General features: G+C 37.0%; 1 protein-coding gene across 1 annotated transcript; it reads left to right on the plus strand.

Annotated features, from left to right (window-relative positions):
• Positions 1 to 26,548, plus strand: Rcd5 (microspherule protein Rcd5). The gene is made up of 8 exons (XM_034978233.2): positions 1 to 229; positions 315 to 639; positions 1,337 to 1,555; positions 2,436 to 2,592; positions 3,198 to 3,309; positions 3,518 to 3,671; positions 23,551 to 23,766; positions 26,427 to 26,548. Exons 1-8 carry the CDS (start codon positions 126 to 128, stop codon positions 26,514 to 26,516), a joined length of 1,377 nt encoding a protein of 458 aa, XP_034834124.1. The 5' UTR covers positions 1 to 125; the 3' UTR covers positions 26,517 to 26,548.
• The last annotated feature ends 4 nt before the right edge of the window (positions 26,549 to 26,552 follow it).

The following is a 26,552-nucleotide window of genomic DNA, read 5'->3' on the forward strand; positions in this document are numbered from 1 at the left end:
TTATTGGTCTGTGGATGTGACGACGTTTTCAAAGAAAAACATAAATAAAAACCCACAGAGTACTTTGTAATATATGAAATAAAAACCCAACCAAATAACTCGAAAAAGCAATTAATTTTGATTTGATGGATTTTCCAGCAACTCCATCCAATGCTTCAGATAGCAATGATTACTCGGGTCTCCCGCCTTTACAAATCGATACATCGCAAGATAATAACAAACGACGGAGGTAAACAACGTCATAACTGAATATATACTTTCTTTTCGCAATATGAATTTATTACGATGATTAACATAATGTATTATGTTTACAGCTCCTCAAGATCTATAAAACGGAGGCGTTTTGATGATGAACTAGTTGAATATAGCTTAAGTTTGTCGGGCGCTTCGCTTGGTAAACATGAGAAGAGAATGCGTACTCAGTCTTACACCAGCCACTTGCCAGAGTTTCCTATCCTTGGAAGTGTGCCAGCGACGTCTGTGACACCTGTTCAAGAGCGCAGACGAGCTTCCAGCAAGATTTCTGGGAGTGTCGGTCGCAAGTCACGACGCAAGGGCCAGCTTAGCCAGCTATCAACAAAGGACTTAGGACGATGGAAACCTACTGATGACCTTGCTTTGATTCTAGGTGTACAACAGGTGAACTTAGCAAAAATTCATGTTTTAGTTATTTTTAAAACTTTATATTTTGTAAGAAGTTACAATAAAATTATAAGACTTACTAAGTAACATATTTTAAGCAACCCTTGACGATTGTACAAGCTTTTCGGATCTTTTTTAGTGAGTAATTATCAAAGCTAACCCAAATAAACTCATATGTGTAGAAATAGCACTGATTGTTGCAGTGACGGCTACATCAAACAGAACTTACCTATTAGTGTGTTACAAATATATCCATCAAACAAAAGAACAGAAATAAAAATTTGGTTGAGCAAATTGTCTGCGGGCTTAGTTTGACTGCTACAGTGTGATGATCACAATCACCTCTAATTGGCAAACACTCCTAATTTCGTTTTTATGGTATGCAGCTGCACCAAATAGGTGCAATTTACTTCGGCGATGATGTGTGGAATTGAAAACATAATATGCTAAAGAATGGTCAGTGATAGTGGAATTTTGGCTATTTTTTAATTTGGATAATTTGAAGCTGACAGCTTATTGATTTAAAAGTTAATTGCAATGTTACAGTAAGAAATTCAGCCAATCACTACAATAATTGAGATTGATGTGATGAATTTTTGCAATCAAGCAGCTGTTTGATTATGACCGAATATGCCATCACAGCTCTATCACTAATCAGACTAATAAAAAATAAAAATCTTTCTCCTCTTTTCAGACAAATGATCTCCGTGTTGTCCACCGAGGTATCAAGTTCTCCTGCCGATTCACAGTGGGTGAGCTGCAGTCCCGCTGGTATGCTCTGCTGTACAATGCTGAAGTATCCCGAGTGGCTATCGCAGCCATGCGCAACCTGCACCCAGACCTCATTGCTGCAGTCCAGCAACAGGCCTTGTATTCTAATGCAGAAGAGGAGCTACTTGGCACTCTATCAAGTGTAAGCATTTCTCTACCTGTATTACAAATATGAAAGTGTGTTTGTTGTTGAATTACACTGCAATGCTACAATAGTTATCAATTCTAAATAATATCTGTCCCGGCTGTACTCACGTGTGTAGTCGACGTTAGCCAGACTAGTTTCGAACCCATACGGGGTCCTTTTTCAAGTCCTTTTACTAGTCGGGCTAACGTCGACTAAACACGTGAGTACAGCCGGGACAGATATTATTTAGAATGGAAATCACTCACGGTAGTTTAAATGCTAAAATAGTTATCAAGATGGTAGTAAGTCAGTAAAGACAATTTGAAAAAAACCGCATTTAAAATTTTGTTTTAATATTTTATGTTTGTGACAAAATAACTATGATGAGGATATACATATTTTCATGTTACATAAAACCCAGATAGGAACAAAAATTGTTTGACATATTATTATAATATGGAATATTATTTAAATAAATCGAAAAATCTGACTTACTTGCATCTCACTGCAATAAATAGTAAAGGATTGATGTGATTTTTGCATAGATAAAGTTAAAGACCTGAAGAGGTCTTTTTATCCTGGAAAATCAAAGCAAGTTCCTAGCCCAAACGTCAACCCTTCTAAATTTCACAGTGTGGGCAGGCGACAAGTTGTGATGATGACTTATAGTAAACTAGCTGTTGCCCGCGAATTCATACGCGACCCGTGAGAATTGTCTTTTCCCGTGGATTTTCCAAAAAAAATCTTTCATATAAACCTTGTCCTTACAATTACAAACACAACAAAAAAAGAATTAACCAAGTTGGTACTGTCATTCGGAAGTTATACGCGTCGTATGGCGCGTACATATGATTTCGTCGATACATTTTCAGTTATATCGATTTTTGTTTTGCAGAATTCTCACCCAGCTCCAGAGAAGTTCCAAGAGCTGTTGGAGCAGAACCCACATGTTTTCTACCCCACCAGAACTGCCAAGTCCCTCATGAACCACTGGCAGCTCCTCAAGCAGTACCAGCTGCTGCCTGACCAGACTGTGCAGCCCCTGCCTAAAGGTACTTATTGTTCTTGACAAAACTTTCATATTTAAAACAACTAAGGGCACACCAGACTATGTGGAGTTGGGATACTCAGCATGTCATGGTTTACTTATTATTTGGACTTTTCTGTGTTGTAGGTGAAATACCAATCTTTTATATTATTGCTTATAAAAGTCCGAAATTAACGATTATCATAGAATAGTTCGGACTTTTACCATTCATCATCATCATCATGAGCAACCCATCGCCGGCTCACTACATGAAGGGTTTTAGCCATAGTCTACGGTGCTTGCCAAGTGCGGATTGGCAGACTTCATACCTTTAAGAACATCATGGAGAACCCTCAGGCATGCGTGTTACTCAGGCAGGTTTCCTCACAATGTTTTCCTTCTAATTACTTAAAACGCACATAACTCCGAAAATTTAAAGGTACCCGGGATGGAACCCCCGACCTCCGATTAGGATGCAGACCTCATAACCACTAAGCTATCACAGCTTTATCTTCAGCTTTTACCATTAGACCGGGTAAATATTAGGTTTTACTGCAAGATATTAGAATTTACTAGTTTGGGCTTTTACTGTAAAATATAGATTATAAATGTGACTGTGTTTATTTTTAGGGCAAGGTGACAGTGTGATGACATTCTCTGACGCTGAGGAAACATTGAATGATTCTGAACTACCGGACTATAAAGAAGATGGTATTGACATAGAGATGCATCTGGCTGACAGGTGATTTTGTTTTTAAACGAATAAAATAAAAATAAAATACTGCTAAGTCGCTTTTGCTTTGCACTCATTAGACTTTACTCGCCGCGCCGTGACTTTATTCGCCGTCACTCGGCGTGAGGAGACTTAAAAATCGCTTACACTTTAAAGTTAGTTCAGAGATTTGTGGATTAGCCACAATATAGATTTTCTTTCTTTTTTCCTAATACAGAATAGAGAAAAAAGATATCCGTCTACTTGAGAACTCGCTGTCTCGTTGGCAAGTGCTGGTACAGTCAGTGGCGGGTGGTGGCGTGGAGCTAGACAAGAACACGCTCGCTGTGTTGAGAGGTCGACTCGTGCGGTACCTCATGCGCTCTAGAGAGGTAGGTTATAGCAGTACCTAGCAAGTGTTTGTGTGATATAGTTCCCGTTGGCAATTGCTGGTACAGTCAGTGGCGGGTGGCGACGTGGAGCTAGACAAGAACACGCTCGCTGTGTTGAGAGGTCGACTCGTGCGGTACCTCATGCACTCTAGCGAGGTAGGTTATATCAGTACCTAGCAAGTGTTTGTGTGATATAGTTCCCGTTGGCAATTGCTGGTACAGTCAGTGGCGGGTGGCGACGTGGAGCTAGACAAGAACACGCTCGCTGTGTTGAGAGGTCGACTCGTGCGGTACCTCATGCACTCTAGCGAGGTAGGTTATATCAGTACCTAGCAAGTGTTTGTGTGATATAGTTCCCGTTGGCAAGTGCTGGTACAGTCAGTGGCGGGTGGCGGCGTGGAGGTAGACAAGAACACGCTCGCTGTGTTGAGAGGTCGACTCGTGCGGTATCTCATGCGCTCTAGAGAGGTAGGTTATATAAGTACCTAGCAAGTGTTTGTGTGATATAGTTCCCGTTGGAAAGTGCTGGTACAGTTAGTGGCGGGTGGCGGCGTGGAGCTAGACAAGAACACGCTCGCTGTGTTGAGAGGTCGACTCTTGCGGTACTTCATGCGCTCTAGAGAGGTAGGTTATATCAGTACCTAGCAAGTGTTTGTGTGATATAGTTCCCGTTGGCAAGTGCTGATACAGTCAGTGGCGGGTGGCGGCGTGGAGCTAGACAAGAACACGCTCGCTGTGTTGAGAGGTCGACTCGTGCGGTACCTCATGCGCTCTAGAGAGGTAGGTTATAGCAGTACCTAGCAAGTGTTTGTGTGATATAGTTCCCGTTGGCAAGTGCTGGTACAGTCAGTGGCGGGTGGCGGCGTGGAGCTAGACAAGAACACACTCGCTGTGTTGAGAGGTCGACTCGTGCGGTACCTCATGCGCTCTAGAGAGGTAGGATATATCAGTACCTAGCAAGTGTTTGTGTGATATAGTTCCCGTTGGCAAGTGCTGGTACTATCAATGGAGCTAGACAAGAACACGCTCGCTGTGTTCACGATGTGAACATGTTCGTTCGTTTCACTTTTTGCGTGTTAGATCCCCATCTATTAGGAAGTTTCGCCTAACTTGTATGGACTAGACAAGGACACGTCTTCAGCTAAAGGTTGTTAAACCCATTGTTTTTATTTTTAAGTAATAGTGCACCAGCTGTTAGTGTCTAAATCTGGGATAGCTGATGACCTCAGATTGTTCTTTTTTGACCTCAGATTTCGTAAAACCAGTTATAATTATACTGAACTAGATGATGCCCGCGACTTCGTCTGCGTGGATTTAGGTTTTTCAAAATCCCGTGGGAACTCTTTGATTTTCCGAGATAAAAAGTAGCCTATGTCCTTCCCTGGGATGCAACATATCGCTGTATTAAATTTCGTCAAAATCGGTTGAACGCATGGGCCGTGAAAGGCTAGCAGACAGACAGACAGACAGACACACTTTCGCATTTATAATATTAGTATGGATTTATTATGCGCGGGACAAAACCATGTCATTCTAATTAGGCTGTGGTAAATGACCCGCATTTGTTATTATCATTGTTTACCGACTTCAAAAAAAAGACTTTCGTAATACACACACTGGATAAGTTAAGGTAAATTATAATTAGGTCAGTGCATAACTTCGTTCGTTTTTGTGGTAAAAAATACTTCGATTAAAACTAAATTTGGAATGTAATAGGCATTGAAGATTTTCGTTTATATTTCTTTTAAAAAAAACTGAATCCATTTTGATAAAGTTGACTATTGAACAAAAAGTATTTTATGAGGATTAACTTCCATATCCCTTTATCTCATAATCAGATGTTTTATCCCAAAAGTGGCACAGTAAGAGGCTATTGATTGGCTTAAAAAACAAAGGATATTTTACAATAATTTAAAATAATATGGTATTTAGTTAATCTATCTACCAACTGTCAGCGTAGTAATTAATTGGGGCCTTGGGGCAGTGTCCCAGTGTTTCTGTGTCATTGTCAGTAAACCATGTTTGTGGACGTCGTGTAGCCATGGTGATAGTAAACTTTGAACACATGTGCATCCAACGAGCTATACACATAAGAGTAGACGCTCTCGTCCAAAACATAAGGTTCTGATATTTTAGTTCGACGAAATGTGATTTAAAGTTGATTAAAAAGCAATGTTATTTAAAGCTTTTCATATCGCATCTAACAAAAATGCTACTGTAAAAATGTTTTGTCTAGTAGTGTTAACGCGTGTAGCGCTTTTAAAGGCGACTATGCACTGCTGTGCACTGACATGCTACACGTGTTTGCTTTCCATGGAAATGTATGCAATTGAGAGCAAGATAAGTTGTCCAATCTGAAGTTGCAACATTGAGATCTGCGCAGATACAACCAAAGAGACAAGCCCCGCTGATATTTGTTCATACGTCTACTGTTCAGATTGGACTACTTGTTTGACGATCACTTTATTATCCACTGCAGTTTGCAGCCCTCGTTGCCCGTCTAATGGACCGACACAACTGACATTTGCCGTGCGTCCGTGCACAGCGTGCATAGAAATGGAACGGTGGCCTTGAGCCTTCGACTTGTTCAAATATTTAACCGGCTATAACACACTGACAAGATATATTATATACCTACATCCGTATATTTCATCGCAACATGCAAAGAATAACAGCAATTCACGCACACGTCGAAGAACCTGCCTATATTATTTTTTAAGACCCACTGGTCCGGTATTGTGGAATATAAAAGGTAAAGAATACCTTCTGCCGTCAATGGGAGTGCCGTATTTTAGAATTTGGACATAAATACATACTACGTTACATAGGTAACACATTTGGACATACTATGTTATATAGTATACTGATCTATATCTACGTGCTATCAACCGCCTGTACAATCAAACGAATTGTGTATTATCAAAGTACTTGTAGTAAAATTAATGTACATGTAATAATTCATTTTTCTTGACGTTAATCGATTTATTGCCTACTCGACGTTATGTCTTGTGTATAAATGCTACTTAGCATGTAGTAACTTTTGGTGTTTATAAGCTACCCTCAGGGATTAATCCATACTTCCATACTAATCCATATTAATATTATAAATGCGAAAGTGTGTCTGTATGTCTGTCTGCCTGCTAGCTTTTCACGGCCCAACCGTTCAACCGATTTTGATGAAATTTGGTACAGAGGTAGCTTGCATCCCTGGGAAGGACATTAGGCTTTTATCCCAGAAAATTAAAGAGTTCCCACGTGATTTTAAAAACCTAAATCCACGCGGACGAAGTCGCAGGCGTCATCTAGTAGAAAATAATAATAATAATCATCAGCCCGTGGACGTCCACTGTTGGACATAGGCCTCCCTAAAGAGCGCCAGCGTTCTGGTTACAACCTGTATAAAATTACTAAGTATCATTCTTCTACATTGCTGATAGTGCCACTTCAACTTGCTGATAGTTACACTGTCTTGGTTCTGCTGCGGATCTCTACATAAACTTATAAAAATATCCGCGTCCGCATGGACTAAACAAATTTCAAACCCGTACTTTATACCCTTAGGGGTTGAATTTTCAAAATTAATTTCTTAGCGGACGTCTACATCAATAGCTATCTACATGCCAAACAGCCCGATACGTCCAGTAGTTTGAGCTATTCGTTGATAGATCAGTCAGTCAGTCAGTCAGCTTTTCCTTTTATATATAGATTTTTGTAAACGGCAGCAAAGCATACCTATAAAAATCCATTCATATTTTATAAATTTTCATAAGCAAACCCAGAGCAGCTGGCCCATAAATTTCACTTTTACTGCCGGCCAAATTGCACGTTGAAAGTAAACGTGCAATGGCTGAAATCCATTTTCATCGAGGATCAATATTGAAATCGGCTGACGATGTGTGCCACGGACTCGACACGCGTCAAGGGCGCTCCTCACTAATTACATGTTTCCCACCATATGATGCACGTTTTACCTATAGTCCGCGACAGGTTGAGATGGCATTCGGAGTATGAGGCGGAGAGTCGTCTTGCACACTCGCAAGTCACCTGCGCTCGCCCGCACCGGGTTAGCGCGGAGACTGTGCGGGTGTGCGGGGCGTTTCCTACCCGATTCCCATTTCAACCTGTCGCGTACTATAGCTATTACAAGCTACTTTATTTGAAAATCGTTTGAACTTTTGTAACTTGCATGCTTGCATCGCATTTTGTTATGCCTGTAAGTATGCGTTTTGATAATATTATTCGCGTATTTTAGTACCTACTTAAAAGTTGTTTGAGGTCGGACTTGTAATGTGCGATTAGCTATTCAATACATCTGCTGCTCTCAATGTAGTCATCTACCTATTTTATGTTTGTTGTTTATTTTAGGTTGAGACCTATTTTATGTTTCACTCTGCCAAGTTTCCATAAATTATTTCAAATAGCTATTTTTTCGTTGATCAGAAAGTTGTGTGTAATCAATAATCATAGAATCTATACTTACTACATATTACTATTATAAATGCGAAAGTATGCCTGACTGCCTGTTACCTTATCACGACCCATCCGCTAAACCAATTTTAACGACATTTGGTACAGAGATAGCTTCATCAGGATCATCTAGGACCTAGATGTGATGTTGATACGCCTAGATTCTAGGTGTATCAATAAAGTAAAAGCCAATGAGCCAGGGATCTCCAACAGTTTGAAGATTTTTTCGAATTGTAAATTTTGAAGCTGTAATATACCCTTGTGCTGCTTCCTTCTATAAGTTCTTTGGCTTATTACAAAATGCAACTTATAACATGTTAGCGGCAGATAATAGCAGTATTTATAATACTTACTGCAAACATTCTCACAAGTCACAAACAAATGGTGCGGTGGGAGAGGATAGAATATTGTTTTGACTGTACAGTCATGCCTTCCCAATATAATAAGTATGTAGTACTAAAAAATTGACCGCTGCGCTGCAATGTTTCCGAGTATAAATGTATGTTTACACTGCAGATTCATAACATGGTCATTGTTTGGTTGTTTGGTTAGCGAATACAAAACGGGGCGTACCAAACTCTGGCTCACGAATGCGAAACTGATGGAACTTGACCAATGTCCGGTGTATTTGCAATAGCTTCGACTGGTTTGTTATATTGTACATAATAATATACTTTAATTGAAATAACCTGAATTATAATTTTGTTTGAAAAGCCGCCTTATAGTCACGTTTTGCTTGAACATACTTTTTATTGCTGCGAACGCTTCTTTAAAGGTCGATGCATATTCTGGGTAAAAACCATGTAAGTCAGCAAATTCCTTCCTCTTCAGACAATACCGCGTACCTAATTGGTGTTTATTGCTTAAATTAACTAGTCAACTGCGTATGATTTGAAGATGTAAATTGTAATAGGTTACACCATGACAGTAAAACATGAAGATGTAAACATATTATATTATGTTAATAAGATAGCAATATTAGGTGTAAATTTCAAAAATATTGCAAATAATGCTATTAATATGACTGTTTTGTTAAGAGTAGCCATAACAAATTCATAATGGTGCTAGTCTTTAGTGTAATCGCGGTTTCAGAACATACAAAAAAAAATCTTAGTCTATACTTGTAATAAGTAATAACTCATCTCTTAGATTGGTGTAAACAAAAAATGGAGTAATAGAGTGTAGAATATAGTACGCGACAGGTCGAGATGGCAATCGGGGTACGAGTTAGGGGACGCCCCGCACATCCGCACCGGGTCAGCGCGGGGGCTGTGCGGGTGTGCGGGCCGCCCCCACTGCTATTGCCATCTTGACCTGTCGCGTACTTATAAGTTATTTTATATCTTGAAAATATTATCAAGATCTAAAATACACGGGTATCTAGTCAGAATCTTACGGCTTTGAAATGGTCCACTCACGAATAAGACAAACAAAACGTGCATAAAAGACTCAGATTCTTAAACACGTTATGACAAAAATAAATAATTTATTCATTTTAGGAAAAAAAACTGCAGTTCTCGCCCGATTCGAAGTAAAATTGTCGAAATACACAATAAAAAGGAATTTACGATGCTGATAACGAAACGTTGCATTATACCTACCTGCTTACGCTCGGCCGTAAATACTTATAAGTATTAGATTTTCTGCTAAGATACAAGCGAATGATATATTTTGTATGTTGCAAACAAACAAGTAGAAAAAATCGGTCAAGTCCGTGTTGGACTCGCACACAAGGGTTCCGTACTATCGTACAAGATATATAACACTTTTAAATTTTCATGGTGGTCATTTTGAAATTTTTATTATCTGCTGTAATAACGGCACAAGTTCTGTTAAAATTTCAACTTTCTACCTATTATAGAGCAAGATCCCACTGCCGCCAGAACTTCCTTATTTCCTGAGAGGCAACATTTATTTATTTTACAAAATGTGTGGGATAGAGATGTGTGGGATGTGTGAGATAGTGTACCATTAATGTACGCATATCTGCTAGCTTGTGCCGTGGACCAATTTATAAGTATCAGCTACTGAAAATACCTATTTAAATTTACTCACTTTTCTTAAAGTCTGACTGCTGATTTTCATGTGTTTTACAGAATATTATTAATGATTAAATATTCCATACTGGCAAACATTTCCTGAAGGCGGCGGTAATTTACGACCAGACGCTTTAAAGCTCGCAGAAATTAATATTTTATTATATTATACAATTAATAATAACTTTATATTATGATACTCATGAAATATACATAGAAATGTGTTTACATACCTTTAGCAACTGATATCCTTAAATAGGTCCGAGGTACAAGCTAGCAAAATATGCACACATTAAAAGTACACAGTAGCATTACTCTATCCCACTCATATTGTTTCTCAGGAAATAAGAAACGTCTGGCGCCAGTGGGATCTTGAACCATTACGGTTCACGAGATACAGCCCGCTGACAGACGGACGGACAGCGGAGGCCTAGTAACAGGGTCTCGTTGCCACTCTTCTGCTACGGAACCCTGAAAAGTCATCTTCACTCGACACGAGAGAACTAAATGGCCTGGCCTGATAACGTTTTTATATGAATAACATAATATTGACTGATGTGCGTGCCGCGTATTATTGTTTCTCTCCTCGTGGTGTCTTAACATATTGTTATTCATATATTCTTATTTGACCCTCAGCCAATAATTGAAAAAAACGGTCAAGTCCGAGTCGGACTCGCACACCAAGAGTTCCAACACTTTAATTTTTTTATGATGTAACAACAAATTCACGGTTTTCTGATTTTGCCCTTCATTTGTGCTACTGCCTTGATGGTTCTAGGTCAACGGAAAGAACCCTATAGGTTTTGATTCCCTTGAGAGGGCTTGACAGACACGACAAACAGACATCGAAGTGATCCTATTAGGTTTCTTTTTTTTCAATGGAGATACGGAACCCTAAAAAACCAATTTTAAGTTTTTATTACGATCATTACCCAAGTACCTACGTACTAACAAGATCCATCCATAACCTTTTTGTAGATTCAACGAACTGAACGAATCCTATTATATTGGCTTCCTTTTCTCGTTCTGTAAAATTTGTGTGTTGGTTTGTGTTTCTCTAATGTTAGTTGTTATATCTTTTAGTAGACTTAAAAAATATCTTATTAATTGTTATTTTATACTAGTGGACCTGCTACGGCTCCGCCCAGCCTCCCGGGTGATATAGGTATTACAAATTAAAATACATAATATAAAACTTCCTCGTAAAATATCCTTAATAATAGTGAAACCCGTATAAACACTGAGAAAATTAGTACCTACTGACCAAATTTTTCTAACCGAAATCGAACCTATTAGGTACTGAGGAACCTGTTGATAAGGAAGGAATTAAAATGTACATAGGTGTTTAAAATTTTCAAAATATTTAATGTAGGTACCTACAGAAATTGTATAGTTACAGTTTTATTATGAGTAATTTGGCTGACCCGGCGAACTTCGTACCGCTTAACAGGCGATTCTTTATTTTTTTATTTTATTTTAAGACTTACAATTTTTTAAATTTTTCTCTCCGTAAGAACCATTATGGCCTCGTACGTCAAGTAATACTATAAAAAAAGAATTAGTGAAATCGGTTCAGATGTTCTCGAGATTTGCGATCAGCAACACATTTAGCGATTCATTTTTATATATAGAGATGAAACAAAAACTTACATGTTAAGTTTGTTCGACAACCATTTAGTAGGTATTTCTGGGAAAATGTTATTTCTTGTGTATTAGTGTTCATTAACGCCAGAGGTCTAACTATATACCTCGTAGCTGAGGAACTGTGTTAAGTGGTATTTGACGACGGTACACCAGCATAACTGTAGAGTCTATTAGACATGCTCTTCTAATTCGCGGATGCTCCCTTTAGCCGCTATGTGACGATTGTAAAGCTTTGTAGGTAGGTGTTATACATCATTTAAGAAAAGTTCAAATACCTGTAAATTGTAATATCTTTGTCACTCTCACAATAAGCTAATTATTTTATTAGTATGGTGCCTTATACAGAGCCGCCTTTATCCTATTGGAGGCCCTGGGCACATTAGAATAACGGGGCCCCTATGATCTTGACAGACTACCTAGGTAAAAACAAGAAGGCTCGGATATAGTAAGTCAGTCTTGACTGGTTAACAATCTCTATGGTCCTATGTTTGAGAGGGCCTTTTTGACCTTTGATTTTATAGAAATAAATATTAAATAGGTTTTTCGGTAATAAAGTAGCGGTCGGTCGTTTATAGTTTGGTGATTTGATGGCAGCGACTGATGGGCCCCTATCGATTGTGGGCCCTGGGCACGTGCCCAGAGTGCCCAGTGGGAAAGAGGGCCCTGACATTATATCTTCTTAATATGTACAGGATGTAACCAAAATTCTAGCAAAAACTTAGCGTTATTACTACCTAAACACAATCCAATAGCAATAACCATTTGCCTCATTTTGTAGTTTTAGTGATGGATTTAGTATTTTTCAAACCGTGCAAAACTCGGGTCAATGCGCCCCGCCTACGACGCGGCATTGACTCCGAGTGGCCTACTTACGCAACGTTAGTTTACCTCTATTGTCAGTCAGATGTTTTGTTTGCAATATATAGTAAAATGTATGTTTTCGCGTTTTTTTTTGTCGTATCATATCAGTAATCATCAGTAGGTACTATCACGTGTCAGTTTTTGCCAGCGTTCTGGTTACATTCTGTATTTTAATCCATCAGTAACTTTCATTCAGTTTACATGTCAGATTGTTTAATTTTGGTCCTCGATAATAACTTTTGTGCACAATTAAAACTTGATCATTGGAGAGGTGTAGCCTGGCATTAATGGAAAAAGAACAAGTTTTTAAAAATCTGCTTAGTAATACAAATTAACAGTATAATATTACTTAGATTAGATGTATTAGGTACCTAATAGCTGATGCCATAAAACTCGCTTATATCATGTGATAGCCTAGTGGTTAGGACGTTCACAATCAGAGGTCGGGGTTCGTTCCCGTGCACGCAACTCTTAATTTTCGGAGTTATGTGCATTTTATGTAATTAAATGTCACTTGCTGTAACGGTGAAGGAAAACATCGTGAGGAAACCTGAATGCCTGAGAGTTCTCCATAATGTTTGTCAATCCGCACTGGGCCAGCATAGGAGACTAATAGCCAAAAACCGCCTAAGAGGAGACCCGTGCTCTGTAGTGAGCCGGCGATGGGTTGACCATGATGATGATGATGATGTAGCTAAACTTGACTTACTGCGAGTGTTTAGATGGTGCAAGTGCCTTGCAAACAAATTGCCAGTAGGTACTACTTTCTGCAAGTTTTATCTTTTGCTAGTAAACACTTGGGAAATCGAACGAATTACGGCTATATAGGTACCTACAGTATGCGGCAGAAAGTAATGTACATCGGCCTTCAGAATGACATTTCGGCTTCGTAGAGCGTTGTCTCTGTCACTCATACCTATATGACGTTTTGTCGGTCTCAACGACAGAGACAACGCTCTATAAATCTGCTATCTCCTTCTAAAGGTCGATGTACATTACTTTTGGCCGCGTACTGTACCTTGTCACTACCATTTGCCAGAGTTCTAATAATATGCATTTAGCGTTATTGTAATATGCGCTATTATTTTGGCTACGGGCTGTTTTTGCAGAACAGAATTAATGAGTATATGTATAATTGAACTATTATGTATATTATTTTCATACCCGTAAGTATAAGTACGTACATATAATTATATATCCACCTATTATGGAACCGGTTACGTTGTGTTATTATATCTCTCGAACCGTAAACTGATATCGATCTCTATTCTCTAATATTATATTATAATTATGATATATTATTATAAAGGATGTAATGTAAGTATAATATTTTGTCATTGGTGTTCGCGTCATTTTCTGCGCGCGTGAAATCATTGAGTTCAAAATGACAAGAAACAAACTTATTACGACGTCAGTAGGTAGGTATTATTTTTAACAGGTGTCAAGTTAGTGTAGTTAGCAAAAGTAAATAAAAAATGGCATCTCTTGTTTCGACTTTAACCGTTAATTTCTTCTAGTTCACAAATAAACTAACTAATGAAATGATAAAAATAAATCTCCGCATTTTCCCTATGGAATTATTATATGCATGGTGTAGTATGATATCCATATTCATACTAATGTTACAAATTCAAAAAACCGGCCAAGTGCGAGTCAGGCTCGCGCAATGAGGGTTCCGTACTACAGTCGTATTTTTTCGACATTTTGCACGATAATTCAAAAACTATGATGCATAAAAATAAATAAAAATCTGTTTTAGAATGTACAGGTGAAGACCTTTCATATGATACCCCACTTGATATAGTCACTCACTTCGAAAGTTGAAAATACTAATTATTAGTTCATGACCACAATTTAATTTTTTTTGTGTGATCTAACTCTAAATTCACGGTTTTCAGATTTTTCCCCAAATGTCAGCTATAAGATCTACCTACTTGCCAAATTTCATGATTCTAGGTCAACGGGAAGTACCCAGTAGGTTTCTTGACAGACAGACATCAAAGTGATCCTATAAGGGTTCCGTTTTTCCTTTTGAGGTACGGAACCCTAAAAAAAGCGAAGTCACGGGCATCATCTTAGTACCACCCGCAATATTATATTTCTATGACGTAAAAGTAATACGTGCAATTACCTACTTAGTACTTATCAAAAGTCTCACCGTTTTTATAAAATTTCAAAATGCAATCCAGTGACATAAGCGTTCCTCGAAGAAAGACTGATCAGGTTGTATTTTATGCTAAATGCAGTAATATTCACTCGTAAATAAGTATAATATTACTGCCTATGATAAGAATGTACTTATTTATTATATTTACCCACATCAGTTTTGCTTCTCACTAGCTTATGCTCGCGACTTCGCCCGCGTGGACTACACAAATTTCAAACCCCTATTTCACCCCCTTTGAATGTTGAATTTTCAAAAATCCTTTCTTAGTGGATGCCTACGTCATAATAGCTCTGCATGCCAAATTTTAGCCCGATCCGTCCAGTAGTTTGATCTGTGCGTTGGTAGTTCAGTCAGTCGCCTTTTCCTTTTATATATTTAGAATTTAGATGATTAACATTTTAAAGTTGGTAAGTATAGCAATTAGCATTCCTACTTTTATCTAATCGGAGCCTACCGAATTAAGTCTAATACATTAATTTTATCTAGACTTTTGACTTCATATCTAAATTTCCTAATTGTCGTTCCATTGTGCACGAACAGAAGACAGATATGAAGTGATATGATATCGTCATTATTTATTTTTGTACTACTTATTGATTAGGCAACAACGTTTTACGTATCTAAATTCTGTAAGTAGTCGATTAGTCGAATATTGATTTGTTCTAATTTATTAGACACCCCTAGACTTTGTAAGCGTAAGTAAACCCGTTATAACTTGATCTCTAATGTTTACGCACCAATTCGCAAGGACCATGTCCATCAAAATCTATGAAATGATTTTCTAAAGGGACAAAAATAAATACCATTTTAGGTTAAATAATTATTTTTATGGTTCCGTACCTCCAAAGGAAAAAGGAACCCTTGTAGGATCACGTCGTTGTCTGTCTGTCTGTCAATATTTTAACAATGGCAAGGGAATCAAAACGTAAAGTAAGTCCCTACTTCCCGTGGACCTAGAATCATGTAATTTGAAAGTGAAAAATTCGAAAACCATAAATTTTGTATTTAAGTAGGTACCTATGTCACACTGATCACATTAAATTTTTCAATTATAAACTTATATTTGCAGTTGAAGTTAATTTAAGCAGCAAATTATTTATACGTATCCATCCATCCAAGGTACGGAACCGTCAGTGCGTGAGTCCGACTCGCAAGTGACCGTTTTTAGGGTTCCGTACCTCAAAAGGAAAAACGGAACCCTTATAGGATCACTTTGTTGTCTGTCTGTCTGTCTGTTTGTCGGTCTGTCAAGAAAACTACAAGGTACTTCCCGTTGACCTAGAATCATGAAATTTGGCAAGTTGGCAGGTCTTATAGCAGATATTCGGGGGAAAATCTGAAAACCGTGAATTTGTGGTTACATCACACACAAAAAAAAAAAATGTGGTTATGAACTAACAATTAGTATTTTCAATTTTGGAAGTAAGATAACTATATCGAGTGGGGTATCATATGAAAGGTCTTCACCTGTGCATTCTAAAACAGATTTTTATGTATTTTCATGCATAATAGTTTTTGAATTATCGTGCAAAATGTCGAAAAAATACGACTGTAGTACGGCACCCTCGTTGCGCGGGCATGACTCGCACTTGGCCGGTTTTTTCAATGTCTCGTAATTCAACCACCTAGTCTATGCTTCTTTACATAAGATAAATGTTGAGAGATATAAAAACATTTTGGTATCTTGACCGTGACCCAAAACGAAGAGCAACGTTGCCTGCATAATGTTACTTGCTATGTAATAATGTTATGTAGTAGCTGCAAATAAAAAATGTTTTGATCTTCGTCGTCGTAATCATTACCCATATTTGAAATACGAAAGTGTGTTTGTTTGTTGGTTTATTGGTATGTTGGTTTGACCTTCAATCACGTCGTAACGGAGCAACGGATTGACGTGATTTGTTGCATGGGTAGGTATTAGGTATACTTTAAGACCTGTAGAGTGACATTGGCTACTTTTTATCCCGGAAGATCAAGGATTTGCTACGAGATGAAAACCTAAATCCGCGCGTACCTACTAAGTCGCGGGGTTTAGCTAGTAATCTATAAAAACCGCTCATGTGCGAGTCGGTATCTCACACAAAGGGTTCCGCAACATAGTACATACAACACCACAAGAAATCCACCAGTGTAATAAAAATTTGCAAGTTAATGACGGACTGCACCATCTAGATGTGATTTAGAAAACTAAATATTTCGGAAACACAAATCTTTAATTTTTTTGTGATGAAACCACAAATTCACGGTTTTCACGGTTCGTGCTATAAGACAAGGTAGCTACCTGCCTTTCATGTTTTTGGGTCAACGGGAAGTACCCTACAGGTTTCTTGACAGACACGACAGACGGACAAAGAAGTGATCCTATAAGGTTTTTCCACTAAGACGAAACCGTGCGTAAAAGACTACCGGTTGATACCTAATGATGATGATGATGAATATAAATGCAGTACCGTGTTTTTAGACTCAATTATTGTCTAGGCTTGCTTATTAGCTTGAATCATGTTACCATACCTTGGGTTCATCATTCATTGTACTGAAATAAGAAAAACCTTATTTGCATTTTTAAGACTTAGGGCCGGTTGTTTCAACAAATTTTGACGGACACGTAACCTTTAAATATGGCGCTAACGAACGTAAGAAAAGAAAAAGCGTTGATTCGGCATCTATTAGCGCTAACGTTCGTTAAAAAGTTACGTTTACGTTAACCAGTGCTGACACCATTGGTGATCGTCAAATCAGTTCGTAACTTCATACTTCTTACAAACGGAATATTTTATTTACAAATTATAATGGAATCAATTGAATTCAATGCTTTTAATGATAGTTTTTTTGAAGATGAAAGAGAATTTAAAAAAAAGAAAAAGTGTTTAAAATGCGAAGTAGCAATATCAATAACTATATAATTTAATATAAAATGAAATAAAAAAGGATACGGAAAAGTAAGTTAATTTTTAGGGTTAGTTTCGTAACCAGAATAACAATGACGAACAGTTTTTTGTACAATGAAGCAACGCTCTTAAATTACCAGATGTTAAAATTCGTCTACGTCTGTTAAATTTTAACGAACGTATCTTACGAAGACCAATGGTTTGAAACAACCGGCCCTTAACTTAATACCTGCCAAAAGTCGGACTCGCGTACGAAGGGTTCTGTCCAATCTCTATATATAAAAATGAATCGCTGAATGCGTTGCTGATCGCAAATCTCGAGAACAGCTGAACCGATTTCGCTAATTATTTTTGTATAATATTCCTTGAAGCACGAGGATGGTTCATACGGAGAGAAAAATTTAAAAAATTGCCTGAATCGACTGTTAGGCGGTACGAAGCTTTATTATCTATAAAACCGAACAAAAAACCACGTTTGTTGTATGAGAGCCCCTTAAATATTTATTTTATTCTGTTTTTTAGTACTTGTTATAGCGGCAACAGAAATAGGTACATCATCTGTGAAAATTTCAACTGTCTATAACTATCACGGTTCATGAGATACAGCCTGGTGACGGACGGATAGCGGAATCTTAGTAATAGGGTACCGTTTTACCCTTTGGCTACAGTATCTTAATAAAAACGTATTCATTAAAAAATAAAACATGGAAGGCAATAAAGTTGGCGAGGTTACCTTTTCGTTTAAATTGCAAGTTCAAAATATTTCAGCTTAAGTACATGTTTTCCTTAAGATAATCTACATAATATAAGGTTTATTTAACCAGGAAATCCTGCATATTAAAATTAAAAGACGTAGCTCACTCTACTGTTCTGTGCGTTTTAGCCGTTTTATATTCTTTTTTTTAAAACTCAAGCACATCCGCCAAGATTTTTTTATTAAAAGTTATTTTTTATGTAAGGTCTTGAATTTCGTAGCAAAGTTCAAAGCGACACTGATAAAGTAATTAATAACAAACATAAACAACGGTCAAGTGCGAGTTCGAATCGCAGACGGGGGGGCTCCGTATCATTGTACAAGAAATAACACTTTTTCGTGATGTAACCACAAACGTAAGTAGTTTTTGATTTATCGTGCAAAATGTCGATAAAATACGATTGTAGTACGGAACCCTCAGTGCGCAAGTCTGATTCGCGCTTGGCCGGTTTTTTTGCATAGGTACAAAGGCTACTTTTTATCTCGGAAAATCAAAGAGTTCCCGCGGGATTTTTAAAAACCAAATCACGCGTACGAAGTCGTGGGCATCAGCTAGTTAAAATAATATTTTCATTATGAGCACCGACTACCGCACCATTTTAAAGGCTCTGGTTTGCAATAAGAGTGAGTGAATACGCCAACTCCCGTGACTAGTAAGTATTACTCAAAAACTTACATTCTTGACGCTTTTATGCATTTTCACTATGTTTTTAATTTTTTCCATGACCAACTTGCCAACTATAATGTATTGTTTCAAACCGGCCAGTGCAGAGATTGTCCAACAGTGATAAAAGAACCAAAATTTTTGAAAAAGACGACAGCGCAAAACCAAAAATCTTTCAAAACTACCCACCTTTACTTATTTCTAAAACTAAAAAAACTGATTTTTTTTCTGCTTTATTGTAGTTTGAACCACAATTTACCTAGAACAAATCCTTGTGAAAAAGTATAGTACATTACAATACGTGTGACGTAAATTGATAGTCCACACTATTCGCCGTTCATGTCGCCGTGCAATAATAATACATTTTTGCACGGTGTAAAAATGGGCTACTTAAGTCACAAATAAGCTTCACTAAGTGCGGTTTGTAGGTCAACACTATAGGTAAATACTGTTAAAATACAGAACCTTGAATATTTTTTCCTATTATTATACCGTCTGTTACGTTTCATTAAATAATTTGCATGAAAAAAAGACAAACACATTTTCGACATTAGAACGTTTTGCGTTAAAAGCGTAAAACATTTAAATAATGCAACAGCTGAAATAGTAGAATACTTATAACTCGGGTAGTTCACACACAGTTACTAGTTATTGAGTTACATGTACGCTGATAACGTTATCAGCCACATTGGTGCGTCAACAGCATTATCTTGTTTGTTTTAACAAATTATAAACGGGTAGTTATTTAATGGTACTGTCAACATGAAAACAAAGATGTGGATATCTATACATTTATTTGCTTCCAGTATGTATATACGTTATTGTGCTGATATGACATAATGTGTGGTGCCGTGGATTTGTCAGTATGTACAAAATTATAAGGCGGAAATCCTAGAGTAGAGACTATAAATGTTACCCTACCCTACTACCCATTATAAATATTAATGGCGTTTGTGCATTCATTTGTATTGGATTCATTTTCGTAAAAATACGATTCGTAGTGGTCGTCATACAAAATGCGCACTGATTTGGTTCGTATTTATACAGGTCCGTCAAAATACGAATCAAATGAGTGCACAAGCGTATGCACGTTTTGTATGACGGCCACTTCGAATCGTATTTCGAATCAGAATCAGAAGCCTACACTTGAAATATAGTTACAGAAATCTTTGTTACGACGTTATTATTCTAAGCTTTTTTGCTTAAAAATAGAGACAATTAGTGTAGATTTCAGCTTTTTATTAAAATGTGATTAAAATAAATGATCCCTATTAAAGCAAATTGCAAATACCTACAAGAAATCCAATACAAACTGATATGAATTTTCGCATAATAAATACATATTCTTGTACGAAAGTAACAACTCAACAACTCGGTATTATCTTTTGCGATAACAGTATAAAAACCGTGGAAATGTTTAATATTTATAAAGCAATTAAAATTTTACTACCTACGTACTTTGAATACCTAATTATGTGATTGCCGATTACGAGTATATATTAATCATTTTGTATTGTAGTTCGTGCTTAGCGAGTTACTCCTAGGTCTATTTCTATTAGGTACTAAACACGTGTTTTTGAATAACTAAAATGAGGCCAAAAAGTATAGATACAAAAAGAAGAAATACTGGTAAGCATTTTGGTATCAAATCCGTTTATATACGTAATAGAACGCCAAAAACTCAAAATTAAAATACGGCGTTTTGCGTTAATGGAGGTATAGGTACTTACGCCAAATATCAAACACGATCAAACATAACGCCAAAAACACAAATGCCAAAACTTTGTAAGTAGTTTAAGCAAGGTGTTCTTAAATATAAGCTCTTTTAAATGTTAAGGGTCTCTTAAATTTTAAGAGACCCCTTATTATATTTTATAGTTTATAAAATTTAGTTAATTTTTTAATTTTTATTTTTTTACTTTCATAGCGGTTTGGCGTTTTACCTTTTTTGGCATTGTGCACGGTGCGGCGTATAACGATCGAATCGATTAAACTCGAACGATCGATTTAACTATACTCTGTGCTATTGGCTAGTTTACCAAAAAGGGCCAAAAGTTATATCGAGTGTTCTTGACACGAGGACCGTTCATTGTACCTTCATCGAGAGCAGAAAGTTTTCTCTACTTTTTTACTACGTCATTACTAGATTATTTTTTTACTAAAGATAGGTTTACGCATGGCAACAATTATGTCTGGTCGCTTTTCATAGGGGTCTACAAAACTTTGTTTGCGTTTAAATGCATACCTTGGTATGGTTCGAATTTAAAACGTTGATAAAAACGTTCATGCGAGTATGGATGACAAAGAAGAAAGACACCAACGTTGACGAGAACGATGAAGGAGGAACAAGTTTGTGAAGTTCTTGTCCTCTCAAAAGCATATTCGATAGAAGACCTATAAAGTATAAACAGGCAATTAAACTACACTACAACAAAAGTATTATCTACATTGATCAAAAGATTGTGCAGAAGCTTAGCAGGTGAAAATTGTCTGACATTTAAACATTAGTCCTACGCCTACGTAAAACGTAGCTGTTTTGTAGACTAGGTAGATATATTCTTGACACTGCATATGTATTACGTGGCAGTATTCTATTGGATAGGCTCTTGTTGGTCGACTAGGGATTTTTATTAGCAGTTTTAGCACAATAATCATGTAGATAGAATAGAGGTAGGTTAACTTAAATTCAATGAGACATTGATTTTGTAGGGACAAAATGCATTTTGGGGGAGCCATTCGCAGCTGTATCTACTTCTAACAATAACGATATCGATTATAATCACTTACCAGTTACCACACTTCACTACCTACCATCAAACATGCCAGCAAACTATCAATGTCAGATTTCTATTTTGTTGTTTGTTGGTTGTGTGTACCAATGCTTTTTATACTAGGCATTGATTAATTGTTGAGCTTATTTTCTTAGTTATTTTCAAAGTCAGGAGTGAAGAGGCGTCTTCTGGGAAAGGCATTTCATCAGATAGAGATTGGAGTAGATATTGAAACAAAAATATAATCCAGCTTGTTTTATTTGTCTGTACTTACTGTTAATTAGAATTCAAGTGGGTACTCTATTTTGTTCACCATATTTCAGTATCATTATCAGCATAATAATTTGCAATGCTCAGTTATATTGTGATTTTATCGTCGTAGGTATGGAAGTGTCTTTTGTCGACCTTGTGGCAAACATTACGGCCCGATAAAGGAATGCTTCGCCTATTTGCGCAGATTAAACATTTTGTTTTAATTAAGCATTTTAATCAGCAACTGTGTGTACGTGCAAAGTAATAATTAGGTAGTTCAATATCGCACGCGATTACTATCGACAACGTGTTCGTGAGGTAACGTTCTGAAATCCAATAATTTGCTTAGTTGTCGATTGTGTTCCGTTCAAAAACGTTAGAATTTATTGTGCAATACTGAGTTAATAGGGAAAGAAACCATTTTTAAGTTCTCGTATATTAAGTATACTACAACAGCGTCTAGAGCACATTCCTTAGAAATAGGTATAGCTATTTCATAAAGAATTTCTGGAGTATACCTATTACATACTAGCTATTCAATTAGGTACATTTCAAAATATAAAGTAAATAACTGCGCGGTTATTATTTAACAATTGTTTTAGGTATCTATTCTATTTTCTACCCACTGTCTTTTTAACTAGGTACTTGGAGTTGTATATTATATGACGGTATCAGCATTTAGCTCATATAAATCATACTAGCTGATGCCCGCGACTTCGTTCTCGTGGATTTATATTTTTCAAAATCCCGCGGGAACTCTTTGATTTTCCGGGATAAAAAGTAGCCTATGTGTTAATCCAGGGTATAATCTATCTCCATTCCAAATTTCATCCAAATCCGTTTAGCATTTTTTGGGTGATTAAGTAACAAACATCCAAACATCCACACTTTCACTATAATATTAGTAGGATTATCTAGTTGCCCAATGACCTACAGGTTTTAAGGTACCTTTAATAAGTACCTCACAACGTACCTATTACTGTCCTTTATTTTATATCAATTATTACTGACATTTCCTCGGTAGGCATTCCGTATTCGTTCGATGCAGAAAATTAAATGTAGTGTTTCATAATAGTTTGTGCTCCTCCTATTATTAGCAAGGATTAGTGGAATTTTTTCGGAGGTTGTTAATAGATTCATTTTAGTCGAGTGTAACAGAAGTTGCTTGATAAAGTATCAAAGTTCTGATATCATTTAAGATAGGTTGGCGCCTAATATTTAATTCATTTAGGATTAAGTTGTAGATGAATAAATTAATATCTTATCTTATATACGTAAATGCTTGTTTTATCCAAAGAAAACGCGTTACTTTTTGGGATCCATTAAGTATATAACTGCGGGCTAATGATAAATTTATTTATTGCTTTTGTCGTAGATCGCGGTGGGGCGAAGCACCAGGGATCATACTATCGACGTGGACCTAAGTCTAGAGGGCCCAGCGGCGAAGGTCTCGAGGAAGCAGGCCACGATCCGCCTCCGAAACAGCGGCGATTTCTTTATGTCCTCTGAAGGCAAGCGGCCGATTTTCGTTGACGGACGGCCAGTGCTTCAAGGGAACAAAGTTAAACTCAACCACAACAGTGTTATCGAGGTAATTATAATTGGATACACCATCCATCCTTCCATCCTTTGTAGTCAAACTCGAAACCCCTTTCAGCGCAGACTGGGAGGCTCCGGAATCTCTCGATCTTCTTAGAACGCTCAGTGCCTCCCTTGCTTTCCGTCATCATCAGGTTACATCTTCAATTTGAAGTTTCGCATTCAGTATTTGAAAAGCCTTTCGATCTTGCACCATCTTCAATTCAGAATATTGCTCTCCGAAATAGTAATAGGTATACGAGTTCATGTCTGTTGGACGAACCAACAGACATTGGGGTCCCAAGGTGCTGGGATGATGACCTAATACCGGAAAGCCTACGTTGGTAGACCCGTAGTTTGTAGTGGGTCCACCAACGCAGGCTTTTCGGTATGAGGTCATCCCTGCAACTCGCTTTGATGTCGCCCGTCCGGCTGGACGGGCGACATCAAAGCGAGTTGCAGGTAGCCAGTAAGAGTCCCCGCAGACCACAAACTTTTTATCGGCCGATAGTTTGGTCGGTTTCTTAATCAGTATGAAGATGTAAATCGTTATAATTTGCGCACTTACATACATCTTCATACTGATTTAAGAAACCGACCAAACTATCGGCCGATAAAAAGTTTGTGGTCTGCGGGGACTCTAAATACACGTGGTACAAGGCCGAGACATGTGGAATTCCCTACAAAAGACCTATGTCCAAAAGTGAAAGTAAGATATATCGATAGCCGACGACGAAATCGAAAAAAAGGAAGCAAATATAATAAAATATCACTTGGAGCGTGAGAAAAATTACTGGTACTAGACCAGTAATTTTTATTGTGTTTTATTGGGGTTGGGTTGGGTACCTATTTTCTGAAATACTGATATAGAAGGCAGGTTACTGTAGTGGGTGGGTAATATTATTAGAGCATTATTTTTAGCATTTAAAAACGTAGTTTCCGAGTTCTTCACTAAGTGGATAGTTAGGTACTTACAGTTTAAGTCAATTTGCAATAAAAAGTATAATTAATAAACATGAGTGAATAAAATTAATTAGTCCCCCACTATTAGGTAGATATAAGTGTATGTAAAAATACAGAATTAACATTACCCCACGTCATTATGAGTATTTCATTAATTCTTTTTAACCGACTTCAAAAAAAGGAGGAATCTTTTTTTTTTTTTTTTTATGTATGTTCCCCGATTACTCAAAAACGCCTGGACCGATTTTGAAAATTCTTTTTTTGTTTAAAAGGGTATACTTCAAAGTTGGTCCCATTTCAATTTGGTGAAGATCTGATGAACATCTTCGAAGATAGATACTGGAACTCCTCAACGGATAAGAGTAAATTGTTCGCGATCAGTGTAATAGCTTAGTAAACAGTAGATTTTTAACCAGTCATAGCATAATTCCATGGGGCCACTAAAAATTGTGAAATAAAAAAAAATTACAAAAAAAAATAAAAACCGACTTCGTTACATAAACACTAAAAATTGAAAAATAATTTAATTTATTACCGAATATATTATGTATACAAGAGTTAATATAGTTCCATAATAATATTTTTTGGGGTCGGTGCCAATGAGGTGCCATTGTGGAGTCCCATAAAAATATGAAGTCCAGACGATTCGCGCAGCTAAAGCTAATTGGCACCGGCACCAAAAAGTATTATTATGGAACTATATTAACTCTTGTATACATAATATATTCGGTAATAAATTAAATTATTTTTCAATTTTTTGTGTTTATGTAACGAAGTCGGTTTTTATTTTTTTTGTAAAAATTTTTATATTAAGTATGTGGTATCTTTGCCCAATAGAAAATTAACAATACAATACCTCTTTACAAGACTGGAAAAATAATGAGCGGTTGTGTTGCTGCTTGGTTTTACTGCTAGCCTAGGCCGCAGTTCCATTCGCGATCTAAATATTAAATTTTAATATTTGTGGTTTTCCTAAAATCATTTCTGTTTATGGTGTATCTATGTAGGTAAAAGTTGCAAATAGCGCCGACCAATATCTATACTAATATTATAAGGAGGTAAAGTTTGTTTGTAGGGGGTGATCTCTGGAACTACCTACTAAACCAATTTTGAATTTTTTTCACTAGTAGAAAACTACATTATTCCTGAGTAACATACGCTATATTTTATTTCAAAAATTGTAATAAGCTTCCCGTGCGAAGGCGAGACGGGTCGCTGGTTATCTATAAGTGTAGTTGTACTGAACCGATTTTGATAAAACAAACTCATACCTTGTTTCAGAAAGTGAATACCTACTACAATAAAATGGGTCGACTGTTCTGAATGGCAGAAATACAGTCAAACATAAAAATTTCAGATATTGTATAGTTTTGAATGTACATATAGCCTAATTGCATATTTTAACTTTATCAAAATAGTCTTCCATAATACCGTGGTATTTAGTTGTTTTAGTTTTATTGTAGTAGGGTACGGCTTAGTAATAGAAATTATTGCTTCTTGACATCTTTAAAGAAAGATGAAACCATCTTTCACTCGATTAAATCATAGATTCGTTTTTAAAAATTCGGTACCCCACCTTACTATCAGAGATATCTTTTTACCACACCTATCGTTGTGTCGGAAGATTTATCGTATAGTTTCTTATTTGTAGGTTTTGTGGTTCTGCTAGGTGTCAATTATGCTAATGTAATTTTCTCCCCTTGTTCGCAGATAGCGGGACTTCGCTTCGTGTTCCTGATTAACCAAGAATTGATCAGCGCCATCCGCCAAGAAGCTGTTAAAGTTACCATACCTGTGTAATAAAATACTGAATAAAGTGTGATAGTAAAAACTCTG

Source organism: Maniola hyperantus, chromosome 2 (genome assembly GCF_902806685.2).
Source record: "Maniola hyperantus chromosome 2, iAphHyp1.2, whole genome shotgun sequence".
Taxonomy (NCBI): Eukaryota; Metazoa; Arthropoda; class Insecta; order Lepidoptera; family Nymphalidae; genus Maniola; species Maniola hyperantus.